The following is a 17279-nucleotide window of genomic DNA, read 5'->3' on the forward strand; positions in this document are numbered from 1 at the left end:
TAGGATAGTTGAAGTAAAATCAGAAAATGTGAGACTAGATAATTCCAAATGTTCATTTTTGGTGGCAGTGAGATAGTTCAGGAGTAATACAAGACTTGTCACACTGTTAAAAATTACTTACACTAGATTAGGCAAAGCCCAACTATTTCTTTCGGGATTCAAGCATATATGTAGGATGGATTTTGTAGAATGGAATTTGGAGGATATATTATCCAAGCATCTAACCTAAAGGTTGATCAGGAGCTTGTAGACATGAAATCTCACTACCCACAGGCACAAAATTCTGGGGGAGGCTTTAATCAATGCAGAGGGGAACTTCCATCCCCAGAGGCAACTGGCACCCACTATAGGGACTACAAGCAGTCCTCACTAAGAAGTGAAGCAATCTCCTGGAGTTCAGCTGAGTTTCAGGAATTTTGTGTGGGCGTGGCTGGGATGCCCCAGCAAGGAAGCAGTGGGATTGGGGATGTGGTTTGGATGAGACAAACTAGTGCGAATGGACAAATGAATCATGCTCTTGTTGGGCACATGGGTGTCTTTAAAGAAAGCAAATCCCTTCCTTTTCAAAGCAGATTGTGCTGTCAAAGTTGCTTGCCTGCTTCTCTAACTTCCTATTTCTCTACAGACTGGAACTTTTGTGGTAGATGGGGATTGCTGCCTCTAAATGGCTGTTAATTATCTATTGGCTTCAAAAGAGCTCAAGGCAGATAGGCTGCCTGGTGACTTATCTGATGAAGGGCTTATGCCAGAAACGTCAATCCTCCTCATCCTCAGATGCTGCCTGACTTGGTGTGCTTTTCCAGCACCAATCTCTCAAATCTGGTAACTTATCTGACCTGATTTATTTTACGTACTCTCCACCTTCAAGAACAATAGGGGAGTGTAAAGTTCAGCCCCATGAAGCAAATGCAGCAATTTTACGCTGTTCAAAGTACTTGATGGGAATTGGATGGAGAGATGACATTTGTGGTATACATTTGGAGGAATATCACATCTCGGACATTTCCATTTTTAGTTGTGGATGTGCAAAGACCAGAAGTTGATGTCTGACCTCCAAATAGCAGTGAGCACTGTTCACCTCACCATAACCTTTACAGCAAAATATAGTATTATAATTTTTAAGCTATACGGCAATACAGATAAATACAGGACCTTCTCTTACAGTACTATTTGTTGTAGTTGACTAATATCTGAGCTGCAATATTTAATTTGTGCTATTTATTTTACTCAGGAAATTTAACACCACGCCTCAAGAGTCTTTTCAGCAAAAATCCTACATTTGCCGGGGTATGTCTACCAGATGTCCAAAGACCTGAATCACCAGAAAAAAGACTGTTAAGGTGTAATCCTTCGTTGACTGTGCTGGTAAAGGTAAAGTGAAGAGGGAGTCAATTACAATCAGTTATTAGAGGCATGTGTGCTATGATTATTCAACTTTCTTAAAAAAGGAATTTTACCTCTTCCGATTCCATTTTGATTTCCTCCTGACCTCCTCCCTCACATTTGGTGTTATTGCATTGCCCTTAATGGGCTCTGAGCATAAATTGAACAATTGGAAACATGAGAAATTTAATGGTAGTGGTTAAAAGATGAAAAATATCATGGGTGATTTAATAGTGGGAAAAGGTCTGGATGTAGGGTTGCTCGCTGAGCTGGAAGGTCTGTTTCCAGACATTTCATTACCATGCTAGGTAACATCTTCAGTGAGCCTCCAGATGAAGCACTGTTGGTGGAGCCCACTTTCTATTTATATGTTTGGGTTTCCTTGGGCCGGTGATGCCATTTCCTGTGGTGACACCATTTCTTATGGTGATATCATTTCCGGATCTTTTTCTCAGCTGTGGTAAATGGGATCCAAGTTAATGTGTTTGTTGATAGAGTTCTGGTTGGAATGCCAGGCTTCTAGGAATTCTCGTGCATGTCTCTGTTTGGCTTGTCCTAGGATGATGTGTTATCCCAGTCGAAGTGGTGTTCTTCCTCATCCATGTGTAAGGAGACTAGTGAGAGTGGGTCATGTCTTTTTGTGGCTAGTTGATGTTCATGTATCTTAGTGGCTAACCTGGAAGGACACCTAGTTCAATTGGGACAACACATCCATCCTAGGACAAACCAAACAGAGACATACACGAAAATTCCTAGAAGCATGGCATTCCAATTGGAACCCAATCAACAAAATCATTGACTTGGATCCCATTTACCATCCCAGAGAAAAAGAACTGGACATGACATCACCATAGGAAATGACATCACCGACCCAAGGAATCCCAAACATATAAATAGAAAGCAGGTTACACCAGCAGCGCTTCATCCGGAGGCTCAATGAAGATGTTATTTAGCATGGTGACAAAACCTCCGAAAATGGACTTTCCAGCTCAGCGAGCAAACCTACATCCAGAATCTCAACCTGAGCTACAAATCTTCTCTAAACTCAGTGGGAAAAGATGTTTGTATGAGATAGAACTTGTGGTTATATATAAAAAGAGAAAATTAAGGGAATTTTACTTGACTGAATTGCACCTAACGATTAAAAGGAAGGTAAGATCATAAGACCATGAGAACTAGGAACAAGAGTAGACATTTACCCCTTGAACCTGCTCCACGAGTCAAAAGGATCCTAGCTGATCCAACACTCTTTACGTCCACTTTCCTGCCCTTTTCCCATAACCCTTGATTCTGGATACTGATCCAGAATCTGTTTATCTTAGCCTTAAATATACACAAGGACTCTGCCCCCAAAGCTCTCCATAGCAAAGAGTCATAACATCCTGAGAGAAAGAATTCCTCCTCAGCTCAGTCTTAAATTGGCATCCCTTAATTTTGTAATGTGCCTTTTAGTCCTAGACCTCCCAGTGAGGAGAAAAATCCTCTCAGGATTTACCCAGTCAAACCGTTAAAGAATTCTATATGTCTCAATGAGATCACCTCTCAATCTTTAAAATTCCAGTCATAAGACAATCTACCCTTACTGGGAGTCAACTTAATGAAATTCTCTGGACTGCCTCCAATGAAATATTATCTTTTTTTAGTTAAGGTGACTAATACTGCTCACAGTAGTCCAGATGTGGTCTCACCAGAATCTTGTACAGTTACAGTAAGATTTCCCTACTCTTATACTCCAGCACGTGTGAAATAAGGGCCAACATTTCATTAGCTTTCCTGCTTACCTGCTGCAACATTGTGCCAGCTTTCTGTACAAATAGCAAATCCTTCTGTGTTACAACTTTCTGCAGTTTTACTCATGTAAAATAATACTGTTTTTTTGTTCTCTCTTCCAAAATGAACAACTTCACATTTTCCCTCATTATATTAATTTGCAACCTTTTGTGCACTTACTTAACCAAACAACATCTCTCTGTAATCTGTTTATATCCATCTCATATCTTACCATTACACTTATTTTTATACTATGTGAAATTTTGGCTACAGTACATTTGCTTCCTTCCTCCAAGTCCTATTTCTTATGGTCTTATGACCTTACTTTCCTTTTAATTGTAAATAGTTGATGTCCTAGCAGAACCCGAATGGTCAGAGGGTTACTGTGCACTTTATCAGTGTTTGTTGATCAGGTATTGTTTTGCGCCAATGCATTGTGCTCTTTCATTATTGAAATGGTGGTATTTCAGGAGCCTCCTTCCCCAACAAGTTGCTTACTTGTTACTGGATGTGGTAGAACAACAGAGTTTTGATCTGATTCGTTGGTTGTGGAATTGCTTAGCTCTAACTTGCTGCTTATGTTTTTGACAGTCAGGTCAGCTGTTGTGTAGCTTCATTAGGTTGACACCTCATTTTTAGGTATTCCTTGTACTATTCCTGGCATGCCTTCCTGCACTCTTCACTACCCTTGATGGTAATGATTGTGGAGTATTCTGTGCCATTGTGTTGCAGATTATGTTGGAGTAAGATTCTTCTACTGCTGATGGTCCATGGCACCTCATGCATGCCCAGTCTTGAATTGATTGCTCTGGTAGAAGTTTATCCTATTTAGCACAGTTACAGTGCTACACATCACAATGTAAGGTCTTCTCAATATAAAACAGGTAAAGAAGGGACCTTGGCTCCGCAATGATTGTGCAGTGATCATTGTTACCAATACTATCATGACAGATGCATCTATGGCCGGTAGGTTGATTAGGATAAAGTCAAGTATGTGTTCCCTCTTGTTTGTTCCCTCACCACCTGCTGTAGCCCTAATCTATCAGCAATGTCTGCTAGAATGTGATAAACTTCATTAGTATTGATACTGCCAATCCAAAACTGGTGTTGAGTATTGAGGTACCCTCTGTAGTATATTCCAGACGTTGGTGCCTTCAGTGCTTTCTCCAAATATTGTCCAACTTGGAAGAGTACTGAGTCATCAGTCAAATGAAGATGATATGTGTTCACCAATAGGAGGTTTCCTTGCCCATGTTTGACCTGATGCCATGAAAATTAATGTGATCTGGTTTTATGGTTATCATTAAACTCTTAATTACAAATTATTGTTGTATTCAAATTCAATCATCTGCCATGGTAGGATTCAAGCCCTGGGTTCCAGAACATTAGCTGGGTTTCTGGATTACTCGTCCAACAGCAATCTCATCCAACACGATCCCATTACAGGGGAACCTCGATTATCCGAATGTGATGGGCGGGCGCTATTTCATTCAGATAATTGATTATTTGGTTAATCGATTAATAGCCTTTCCTCTGAGGTTTGACGTTTTTAAAGTCTATTCCTTGTTCAGGAGACTGCAGAAGCACACAGCGCATGAGACCCTGCCTTCCCGTTCCCCAACCCCGTCCAACACTGCCCCCAACCCTGTGCAACACCGCCCCCTGTCCCCAACTCTGCCCCCCCCGTTCCTAATCCTGCCCAACTCTGCCCTCAACCCCATCCAACACTGTCCCCAACACCCACCCCGAACACTGCCCTCCAACCTCGTACACACCCGCACCCTTCTCCAAGGCAGCTGGACTGGACACCAACAATAAGACTGCTGCCGCTGCTACCTTTGTGGGGTAAGTCTCCAAATAGTGTGCATACACACACACACACACACACACACACACACACACACACACACACACAACTTTTGACTGCAAAGTTTTCACAGGTTCCACATCTGCCCTGTTTAGGACAATGTTGGAGAGATTATCTGGGGATGGCGGGGGGGGGGGGTGGGGTTAGGGTACACCCTTTGTAGAACTCCAGGGAAACTGTGGGGAAAGAGAGAGGACAGGTAGTCAGTCATTTGGAGACGGTGTCTGTTTAATCACTGTAAACAAAAGACGTGATCACTGTTGGAAACGCGTTTTTAATATAATGTTTCTGTCGGGACCTCGAAGTCTCCTTCGGACAATCGGATTTTCAGATAATTGGTATTTGGATAATCGAGGTTCCTCTGTACAGCTTTTACACCTTCAGGATGTACCAAAGGGGCTTTACAGCCAATGAAGTACTTTGAGTATAGACACTGTTGCATTACAAGGAATTCAGCTGTCAAGGTGCGCACAGCAAGGCTTCATAAATGGTGAAATGGCAATGGTCACACCATTTTTATTTCTGTGATGCTGATTAAGGGATAATTACTGGCCATGGCACGTGAGATAATCCACCCATCCTTCTTTAAAATAGTGCGCACCTATTTGTGTCTATGGAGTTAGCATCCCATCTGTAAAATACTCTATTGTCTGTAAAGAGGAATGATCCAATCAGCTAGGAACCAGTTGTATATGTATCTGCTCCAGTGAAAAACATTCACACCTCTGCTAGAGAATCAGTTGTTGTGTAATGTGACACCAGCGTAAGCACTCTTCTAGCTTGCAGCATGGCAACTGAATGAAAGACCAAGAACTTTTATGATTTCCAAGCCTAAATTGTGATTATTTCAAACACCTTGTAACCTGAAGACATGCAAAACACATAACAGTTCTGAAAGATGGCACATTTGACAGCCCAGCACTCCCTCACTACTTTGCTAGGTTATGAACTGAGAGGTTTGTGTCCAAATCTGTGGAGGTGGTTTGAATATATGAGCTTCTGACACAGAGGCAAGGACTATAGCAAGTGAATGACTGCAGAAGCTGTTGACATGCTTTACAATCCCACTTTCTTCACTGTTTAAAGTCAGGTTCTCCTTCAAATATGAAACAAAATTAAAAGATATCATCTTTGAAATTAATTCTGTGATAATTCCTGATTAAGAAAGTTGAATTCGTAGATAATCAACTACGACTAATTTTGGGTACCAGATTAAATTTCTTTGTCTGATTTAATTAGTGCAATTTAGTGCAATGTCTCTCAATATCTGAGAGACAGTTACATGTTTACTTGACAGACATATCGATTTATGACACTTTCACAGAAATGCTTACAAATGGACCCAGACAAGAGATCATCATGCACGGAGCTACTGAAAGCTGAATATTTTACAGCAGATGGATTCTCAGAGAAGTGAGGACTTTTTCATTCAGAGATTTTACTGGATATTTATAACCTTGCAGATTGTTTTTGTCATAATTGAATGAATAAGTATTCATACTTTAATGGAAATGGAACAAATCATGTATAATTCATCTGGATGGTACATGATTAGATTAGATTAGATTACTTACAGTATGGAAACAGGCCCTTCGGCCCAACAAGTCCACACCGACCCGCCGAAGCGCAATCCACCCATACCCCTACATTTACCCCTTACCTAACACTACGGGCAATTTAGCATGGCCAATTCACCTGACCCGCACATCTTTGGACTGTGGGAGGAAACCGGAGCACCCGGAGGAAACCCACGCAGACACGGGGAGAACGTGCAAACTCCACACAGTCAGTCGCCTGAGGCAGGAATTGAACCCGGGTCTCTGGCACTGTGAGGCAGCAGTGCTAACCACTGTGCCACCGTGCCGCCCATGGAGGTATTTCTCCTGCAACCACCAGCTCACCCAGTATAAGTGTGGATCTTAAACTGCCAACTCAGAAGCTGGCTTCCCTCCTGTGGTTATATGCCAGAAGTAGTCTGAAATGGTCCAGAGTAGAAGCCTCTCATATGGGGGGGGGGGAGAGAGGGGGAGTCCCACCCTAGCAAGCAGCTGGTCAATCTGAGTGCCTTTTGTTCTTTCACAGAGTATCTGAAAATTCAGTAAGCGTGGCCTTGCCTGCATCATCCCAAGAATAAGTGAGAAAAAGGCTCGCGCTTTTGCATGACGTCTCAAAATGAAATAGCAGAGTTGTGATTGTAGCTTACTTGCCTATTAGTTCAGTTTGGTATTGGTATGTTTGTGGCACAGATTAATATGGCATGTTATGACAATGGGAATAGATGTTTCTTCTTTATGTCAGGAGGTATTAGATGCCAGGGTTGTTTGGAATAGTTCTGCAAGAGATGGAGCCTGTACAAATCAAAGAAGTTGTATTTCAGCAGGGATGTCAGGGTCTGTTTGTGCTGTTGGAGAGGATTTAAACTAACTATGCAAAGAGATATAGAGTCAGAGAGATGTACAGCATGGAAACCCTTTAAATATCCATCCAGTGCCTTTTAAATACTGTAATTGTACCAGCCTCCACCACTTCCTCTGGCAACTCATTCCATACAAGCACCACTCTTTGTGTGAGAAATTTGCCGCTTAGGTCCCTTTTATATCTTTCTCCTCTCATTTTAACTCTCTAGTTCTCTAGTTCTGGACTCCCCTACCTCAGGGAAAATACCTTGTCTATTTGCCCTACCCACGCCCCTCATGATTTTATAAAGTTAAAAATCACATAACGCCAGGTTATAGTCCCACAGGTTGAATTGGAGGCACTAGCTTTCGGAGCAGTGCTCCTTCATCAGGTGGTTGTGGAGTATAAGATTGTAAGGCACAGAATTTATAGCAAAAGTTTACAGTGTGTTGTAACTGAAATTATATATTGAAAAAGACCTGGATTATTTGTTAACTCTCCCATCTGTTAGAATAACCATGTTTGTTTCAGTTCTTTCATGTGTAAATCATAAAACTTTTGTAAAAGTTACAATTCTCTAAAGTGTCTTTGCGATTTACATATGAAAGAACTGAAACTAACATGGTCAGTCTAACAGATGAGAGACTTAACAAACAATCCAGGTCTTTTTCAATACATAATTTAAGTTACATCACACTGTAAACTTTTGCTATAAATTCTGTGTCTCACAATTTTATACTCCACAACTACCTGATGAAGGAGCAGCGCTCCGAAAGCTAGTGCTTCCAATTAAACCTGAGGTACTATAACCTGATGTTGTGTGATTTTTAACTTTGTACACCCCAGTCCAACACTGGCATCTCCAAATCATGACTTTATAAACCTCTATAAAATCACCTCTTAGCCTCCGACACTCCAGGGAAAACAGCTCTAGCCTATTCAGCCTCTCCCTATAGCTCAAAAAGACATAGACACCTGAGTGTAAATTCAGATGGGAGGGAAGAAAAGTTTGAAACTGGCAGAAACTTAGTCAACAAATGTGGAAAACAAAGGAGATAAAGGCTAGCAAATATGAAAGAAAGGAATTGCTAATTAATTGTATATATTACAATGCAAAGTGTTTGGTTGAAAAGGCAAATGAGCTGAATGTTTAGAAAACGCTTGAAAGTATGATATTGTAGTTATTACAGAAATGTGGCTTGAAGTAGGAAAGGACGTGCAGCTCAGCATTTCTGGTTGTAGGATTTTCAAATGTGTTGGGGGGTGGTGGGGTGAGAAAGAGCATCACAATATTGGTTACAGACACACAGTTGTGAGCAGGAATGATATGTCAGAACTATTGTCAAATGACACCAAGCAGATAGAAATGAAGAACAAAGAAAGGTCAGTCACACTGTTGAAAATATACTATAGTCTCCCAAACAGTTAAAAGGAAATAGTAAAGGAAATGTTTAGGCAAATTGCAGATGTGTACAATAGTGATGGATCCACAATTACCTCAGTAATAGCTAGAATCTGTATAAAGTTATAGAGAGTGCAGAATTCTTAAATTACTTTCAGGAGAATTTTTTTGATAGTATAGAGAAAATGCAACAAGAACAGCAATGGTTCTGATTTAGTTTTATGGAATAAAGTGAAATGGGGTAAGTGTTGTCAGTGGGATAATATTTAAGTGGTAGTGATCATAATTTGCTAAGATTTCATGCAGTTATGGGGAAAAGCTGATAAAGATAGGCCAGGAGGAGAAATTCTCAAATGGGACAAGGACAATTTGTATAAGCTGAGATGTGATCTGTCAGAAGTGAACTGTAAATGGTTACTTTAAGTGAAAAACCTTAAAAAAGTGAGGAGTCCAGGGAAATATGTTCCCAAGAGGAAAAAGGCTGAGGTTACAAAATTCAAAGCCTCCTGGATGTTGATGAACATGCCAATAAGATAAAGTAATAAAAGGAAGCTTGCATCTGTTACTTGAGACCAATACTGCAGAAAGCCTAGAGGAATACAGAAAGTTCAGTGATGAAATTAAAGAGGAAATTAGAAAAAGCAAACAGTGCATGAAAACATTTTTACAAGGAAAAGTCACAGTCCTTTTGATAAGTAAGTAAAGAGCATTGTTCAAGGAAGGAGTAGGACATAATGTAACTAGTATAAGAAGATTCAGTTATGTTTCAAAATGAACAGATTTTGTTTGTTTTCACAAAACTGTAGGATATTGCTCTTAGGGAGCAGGAATGAGTTAGCTGGGAGCAGCAGACTTTGTTTCAGTGAAACAGGCTGGTTGTTGGTTTCCTCAATAAATATGTATTTAAAAATTGAATTACCAAAAAAATGGATGTGTTCATTTTGTAATTTATTGTGTTTGAATGACAATCGCAAAAATAATTAAATCATAAAAACTCTGAGGTTTATTTGCAGGATCCTTTGAAATATTTGGTTGTATTTGCAGATTTATACCAGAGATTCAAGCTCAAGTTCTTAAGGATATGAAAGACAATCCACTTTTGGTCAGAAAACGCAAAAACATCAGCAAAGAAATTATAGAATATGAAAAAGCGATGTTAACTGTCAAACAAAGTGCCAAAAAACATGGAAAGGTGAGAATTATGCGCTCCTTCATGAGGTTATTATTTCAACACATTGAATGGGTGAATGTTCATTGGCAATATTTTAGAAAGCACTGAATGGCCAAGAATTAGATACCATCATCTCATTGTTGGGATGTAGAATTCTGTTCCACATACCTGTGTCCAAAGAACACAATTGCAACTTAGAAATTCCCAAATATCAATGGAATTACGGCGGAAGTAAATCTAATTAACTCCACAAAGCTCAGGAAGATAAAGCATTGATTGATCTGAAAAATGACAAGTAACATTCACACCACACAAATGTTGGGCAATGACTATCTTCAATAAGAAATAATCTATCCTTCACCCCGTGCTATTCAATGGCACTGCCTCACTTAATTCCATGCTATTAGTATCCCGGGGTTTGCCATTGACCAAAAGCTCAACTGGACTAGGCCACGTAATTTCACTGGCTTCAAGTATAATTCAAAAGCTAGGAATATTGCAGCAAATAACTCACCTCCTGATCCCCAAATTCTGTCCACCATCTACAGGCACAACTCAGAGTGTGATAGAATACTTCCCATTTGCCTGGATGGGTCAGCTCAAACAACACTCACAAAACTTGACACCATCTGGGATTGGCACCACATTCACAAACATCCACCACTGATGCTCTGTAGCAGCAGTGTGTACCATCTAAAAGATGAACTGCAGGAATTCACCTGAGATCTTCAGACAACACCGTCTGAATTCATGACAATTTCTATCTGGAAGGACAAGGGCAACAGATACACAGGAACATCATCATCTGCAAGCTCCCCTCCCATGCCACTCACCATCCTGAATTTCTCACTGTTCCTCAGTGACATGGGTCAAAATCCTAGAATTCCCTTCCTAATGGCATTATGAGTGTACCTACACCAAACACACTGTAGCAGTTCAGAAAGGCAGCTCAAGGTAATTAGGGATAGGCAATGAATATTGGCCAGCAGCACCTATGTCCCATGAGTGAATATAAAAAGAAACTTCCTACTGCTTCAGCTCAGACAACCCAAACTTGCATGATTGTTACCAGCTAAATCCTCAGTGAGAGATCTGAACCTCCTGATCTGTTTCATGAATGAGGTAGAGTAATGCTGACCTGTCTGTCTCATGAATTTATTTATTGGTTTGTTGGCAGCAGTAAAACTATTCCAATCTTCTTTTCTGATAATTCCACAATCACTGATGTGGTCTACTCTGCTTAGTCCAAGATGTTGTGATCTAACTATTTATAAGAAACAATTTTGAGATAATAATGTTGTGTCTATGATCTAGATATCTACTATCCCAACCCAAAGAATTAATCTGAAAACAATCAGTTGTAACAATGAGTAGGAAGAACAAAAGCGCTGGCAAAACTCAACATGTCAGGCAGTATTTGTGGAACGAAACAGAATGAGCATTTTGGGTTTTATCAGGATATGTGGAATGTCACCAGCCTGGACTCTTCACAGATTCTGCGTGATTTGATGGGATTTCCAGCACTTCTTTTCTCACTGTAGATTTCCAGCATCTCCAGTATTTTGCTTTTGTTGTAATCATGGCAACTGCATGTTTCCTTGATAGAATTGTTATAACAAAACTGAATTGCCTCATATCTTATAGTTTTGAAGGATTACAATCACATTTGCATTTGTAAAGCGTAAGAGTCATAGAGATGTACAGCATGGAAACAGACCCTTCGGTCCAACCCGTCAATGCTGACCAGAGAAGATTGTAGTAATCTTTACTTCCAAACCAAACATGATTTAAGAGTACTTAAGTACCAAAACTTGCAAGTATGTCAAACTGATTCAAATGAGATCTACCACTTAATAATTCACCAAACTGCCGTTTTTGCTGTTGCTATAGACATTTAGCGATAGTTACATATAACTTTAGTCCACACAATGGAGCAATGCAGTTCATCTTGAAATAACTGCATAGAGGCCAGTATCCTGTCAGCAAGTCACCCTTTATTTATATGTGCACAGTACATGGGCTCTGACCAGCCAGCTCAAAGTCAGTCCCTAGAATAAGGAGACTCTCTGAATCTCCTGTTTATATCTATCAGCCAGGGCTCTCTGATTGACCCAGGTTATTTACCCAAATCAAGGATCTCATAGTCAGTGAGATCTAGCTGGCCCTTGTTCCAATCACTGCAACCTATTAAATCAATACCTCTTGTTTGTTTACCACTTATGAAGATAGATAAGGAGTCATCTTAAAATCAGAGCAAGACCATTCAGGAACAATGTTATGAAAGGGAAGACAGAGTACAATGTATGGAATTTGCTTCCACATAAGCTGTAGGCGCCAGCCCAACTAATTATTTTAAATCTGGGGTTAAGAGATATTTGCAAACCAAAGTTATTAAAGCATGTGGAAACAATGTGGATTTAGGATCAGCAATGATCTCCTTAATCGTGAACTGACTCGGGGTGAGGGGTGGGGTGTAGAAAGAACTACTCCTGTTCGGGGCATTATATCAATGACCAAGATGATGTACCTACAAGAAATGGATCAATACTTGATTTTTTGTTGGGAAATAAGGCAGAGACAGTGACTGAGATGTCAGTGGGGGAGCATTTTGGAGCAAGTAATGATATTAGTTTTAAAATAGATATGGAGAAAAAAATAGAACTGTTCAAAAATTAAAGTTCTAAATTGAAGAAAGGCCAATTTTGACAGTATTAGAGAGGAACTTCCAAAAGTTGGTTTAAGATAAGCTATTCACAGGGAAAGGAATGATTGGGAAGTGGGAGACCTTTAAGAATGAGAGTTGGGAGACGTATGTTCCCGTTAGTATGAAGGGAAATGCTGGTAAGTGTAGGGAATTCTGGATGACTAGAGAAATTGAGGCTCTATCAAGAAAAATAAGGAGGCACATATCAGGTGTAGACAGCTGAGATTGAGTGAATCCCTGGAAGAGTATAAGGGCAGTAGGAGTATACTTAGGAGGGAAATCAGGAGGGCCAGAGGTGGACATGAGATAACTTTAGCAAATCATGTTTAGGAGAATCCAAAGATATTCTATAAATACATTAATGGCAAAAGAATAACTCGGGAGAAAATAGGGCACCTTAAAGATTAGCATGGTTGTCTATGTGTGGAATCACAGGAGATGGGTGAGATACGAAAGAAATGTTTTGCATCAGTATTTGCTGTGAAGAACATGGAAGCTAGGGAGTTTGAGGAAATAAATAATGATGTCTTGAAAAGAGTTCATTTTACAGAAGAGGAAGTGCTGGATGTCTTAAAATGCATAAAGGTAGCTAATTCCCTGGGATCTGATCAGGTGTTTTCCAGAGCTTTGTGGAAAGCTAGGAAAGAGATTGCTGGGCCCCTTGCTGAGATGCTTGTATTATTGATAGCCAGGGATGAGATACTGGAAGACTGGAAGTTGGCTAACATGGTGCCACTATTTAAGAAAGGCTGTAAGGAAAAACAAGGGAACTATAGACTGGTGAGCCTTATGTCAATGATGGGTAAGTTGTTGGAGGAATTCTGATAGACTGGATTTATGCTCATTTAGGAAGGCAAGGACTGATTAGGTATAGTCAACATGGCTTTGTGTGTGGGAAATTGTGTCTCACTAACTTGATTGAATATTTTGAAGAGGCGCCAAAGAAGATTGATGAAGGCAAAGTTGTAGATGTTGTCTATCTGGACTTCAGCAAAGCATTCAATGAGGTTCTGCATAGTACACTAGTTATTAAAGTTAGAGTACATGGGATCCAGAGGGAGCCAGCCAATTGGATACAAAATTGGCTTGAAGGAAGGGCACAGAGGGTGGTGGTGATGCAGGGTTGCTTTTTGGACTGGAAATGCGACCAGTGATGTGCCATAAGGATCAGTGCTTTTTGTCATTTATATAAATGATTTGGGAGTGAATGTAGGAGATATGATTAGTAAGTGAGAGGGAGACTCTAAAATAGGTGGTGGCATGGACAGCGAAGAAAGTAATCTGAATACAATGGGACCTTGATCAAATTGGTCAATAGGCCGAAGAGCGGCAAATGAAATTTAATTTAGATGTGTGGATTGTTGCATTTTGGTACGGCAAATCAGGGCAGAACTTATACACTTAATGGTAGGCAACTGGAGAGTGTTGTCGAACAAAGAGAATTCGGGGTGCCGATGCATAATTCTTTGAAAGTAGAGTCACAGTTAGCAGGGTGGTGAAGAAGGTGTTTGATGTGCTTACCTTCATTGGTCATAACATTGAATCTAGGAGTTGGAATGCCATATTGCTTTCATGGAGAACATTGGTGAGGCCACTTTTAGAATACTGTGTACAATTCTGGTTGCTTTTCTACAAGAAGAATGTTTTTAAACTTGAGAGAGTTAAGAAAACATTTACAAGGATGTTGCTGGGACGAGAGGGTTTGAGTTATAGGGAGAGACTGAATAGTCAGGGGCCATTTTCCCTAGAGTGTCGGATGCCCAGGGGTGATCTTGTAGTGATTTATAAAATCATGAGAGGCATGAATAAGGTGAATAGCCAAAGTCTTTCTCCTAGGATGGGAGAATCCAAAACTAGAAGGCATCTGTTTAAGTTGAGAGGGGAAAGATTTAAAAGAACCTGCAGGGTAATTTTTTCATGCGGGGGGGGGGTGGTGCTTTTGTGGGACAAGCTGTCAGAGGAAGTATTGGAGGTGGGTGCAGTTGCAACATTTAAAAGGCATCTGCACAGGTATATGAATAGTAAGGGGTTAGCGGGATATGGGCCAAATGCTGGCAAATGAGACTCGGTCAGATTTGGATGTCTGGGCGGTATGGATGAATTGGTCTGAAAGGTCTGTTTCCATGCTGTATGACTGTATGACTTTCTGGCATAATAGAGGCAAAGTTCAAAATTTCAAATGTAGTTAAACTAGTAGGTTTGATATTTTACTAAACATTTCTGAATTTTTAAATTAAGAGCAATTGTGAGATTTGTGCTATCAAGTAAAGAACTATCATGAAGTGTAATCTTTGCTCAGTATCTGGCCCCAAAACAACTCAGATAGGAACATGGCAGCATCAGAATAATAATGCCTTGCACTTCAATGCAATAGGAACAACATGCATGGATCTTACAAGAATGCACTTCACCTTAATCTAAGCCTTTATATTGTATCCGTAATAGGGTGTCAATAGATTTTGCCTTTCAGAAAATATCAGCTTTTTTCACTCGACAGTGGCATATGCAACATTTATTTTAAGACATTTGAATGCTTCCAATGTTAGAAAACAGAATCTTGTACATTCCAATGATTTGTGCTTTTAACTGGATAAAATAAATTCAAGAAGTTCTAAAGTGATTTATGGTTTCCAGCTTATTATTTTACTTTTTCAAACATACAGAATAAAATTTTCTTTTCATGTAGGATGCCACAAAGGACAAGGAACCTAAAAGCAGGAAATACAAACGTGCAAATGCAAAAGCAGAAACAACAAAGGCAGAAAAAGTAGATAATCCGAATGTATGGAAATCCTCTCTAATGTGTCAGGAAGCTGTCCAGGGAAATTCCTCAGAAGGAACAGAAGGGAAGAATGCCAATTGTAGTAAAACAAATTCAGCAGTCGCTTCTGTCAAGGATTTGAACAATAGTGAGGAAGCTTTAAATTCTGCAACATCAGCCAGCATCCCGCCAATTGGCATGCACAGTGGAATGACTACTTCAGCACTTTCCAATAAAAATATCAATACTGAAACCAATGATACCTCAGTGTCAAACTCAAGGTAATTACTCAGGAAATATCATTTAAAACAATTCTCCGGTCATCAGTAATATACTAGTCCATGAATAGATTTCTCTGTGAGACTGTATTAATTATCTTTTTATTGCTCGTTGAAGTCACAACTGTTAATATGGCAAGCTTTTCCTGTGACTTGCAGTTAGTTAAGTTTTTTGGTTGTTGTAGGCATACTGGTAAGGAGCAAGGTAGAATAAAACCTACATAAAAATAGTCCCTTTTTGACAGTGACCATGGAGAGTGCCTCAGGAAGTAATGAGTTAATAGTTAGAGAAGAGGTCATGCTCCCATTCTGACATACAGAATACTTAGGCAATACTTAGTTGCATAATGTTTTACTACTGTATTTATAAATAAAACATACACTTCCTGGGCCAGGAGTTTTTGGACGATAGTGTTCCCCTTCTGGAGTCTGACTAGCCAGCAGCTTTCTGTTCCCAATAGTGCCAGAGGCTGCAGTAGATTTGATTGGTTTTGCAAATAATCCCCAGGATCTAACTCCAGGTAGTTCAGGACCAGGTAAGTGTGAGACTTTCAGGGCTGAAACAGAGGCGAGCTCAGAAGGGTGGGCAGAGAGTGAGGTGAGGGTGTTAATGGACAGCCTAAGGAATGTAGGGTCAAAGAAAGAGCAATAGCAGGGAACAGACCTGGTTGAAGAGCACTCAGTGTTGAAAGGAAGCTTTGTCACGCCTACCTTCCACCTGAGGCCTGAACAAGTTCACTTTCCAGGTTTAGCCTTGCCCCTGAACTACTCCCACCAGCCTGCAAACCGAGACTGGGTGGCAAACTGCCCTTTTGTGACCACTAATTGGGCACATTAGGACATTACTGAGACAAGGGTAGGTAGGATGGGGTAGGCCATGCCTCTTCCACTGTAAAATCAAGGAGAGGCTGGAGCAGGTGAGTGGCAAATGGAATGGCCTTACAATGAATTTTATGCCCACCCCCACCCTTGCGCCACCAGCAAATCTACTAATCGTGAAGTGTAAAATTATGCTCAAAAACAGAATAGTTCTGAAGAAGGGTCGCTGGACCCAAAGGATTCATTCTGGTTTCTCTCCACAGATACTGCCAGACTTACTGAGTTTCTCTAGCAATTTCTGTTTTATTTCAGGTTTCCAGCATCTTCAGTTTTTTTTGTAAAATCCTGTCCCTTGTGTTTCAATAGAAGGCAGAAATTTACGATTAATTGCAGAAACATATGACTATTCTCATTATTACTTGGAGTTTGCTTTTTTTTAACTGGCTTAGTTGTCATTTCACAGTCATCTAAGGATGAGCTGAATCTTAACTTAATCATATTGTTTATTTTGTTAAATACAAGTAGATGTAACTTAGGGGTTCAAAATAGGCCATTTGGCTCTTTGAGCCTGCTCTTACAACTTGACTGATCTGTTTGTGGTCTATCTCCACTTGCTGTATTCATCTCCTTTCGTGAACTCTGTCCCTTAGTTCTTGTCTCCAGCCAGAAGATGAAGCACCTCCCGGTATCCATCTGATCAAGTCCTCTCAGGATCTTATATGTTTCA

At 40.2% G+C, this 17279-nt stretch overlaps 1 protein-coding gene across 1 annotated transcript in view; it reads left to right on the plus strand.

The window, feature by feature from the left end:
• The window catches only part of LOC132823078 (cyclin-dependent kinase-like 2), a 79972-nt gene that overhangs the window by 26596 nt on the left and 36097 nt on the right, over positions 1-17279 (plus strand). The window contains exons 5-8 of the mRNA XM_060836618.1: positions 1232-1371; positions 6345-6433; positions 9864-10011; positions 15381-15736. Of these exons, the coding sequence (XP_060692601.1) occupies positions 1232-1371; positions 6345-6433; positions 9864-10011; positions 15381-15736 (733 nt within the window). The remainder of the gene's footprint in view (positions 1-1231; positions 1372-6344; positions 6434-9863; positions 10012-15380; positions 15737-17279) is intronic.

This window comes from Hemiscyllium ocellatum, chromosome 16 (genome assembly GCF_020745735.1).
Source record: "Hemiscyllium ocellatum isolate sHemOce1 chromosome 16, sHemOce1.pat.X.cur, whole genome shotgun sequence".
In the NCBI taxonomy this organism is placed as follows: domain Eukaryota; kingdom Metazoa; phylum Chordata; class Chondrichthyes; order Orectolobiformes; family Hemiscylliidae; genus Hemiscyllium; species Hemiscyllium ocellatum.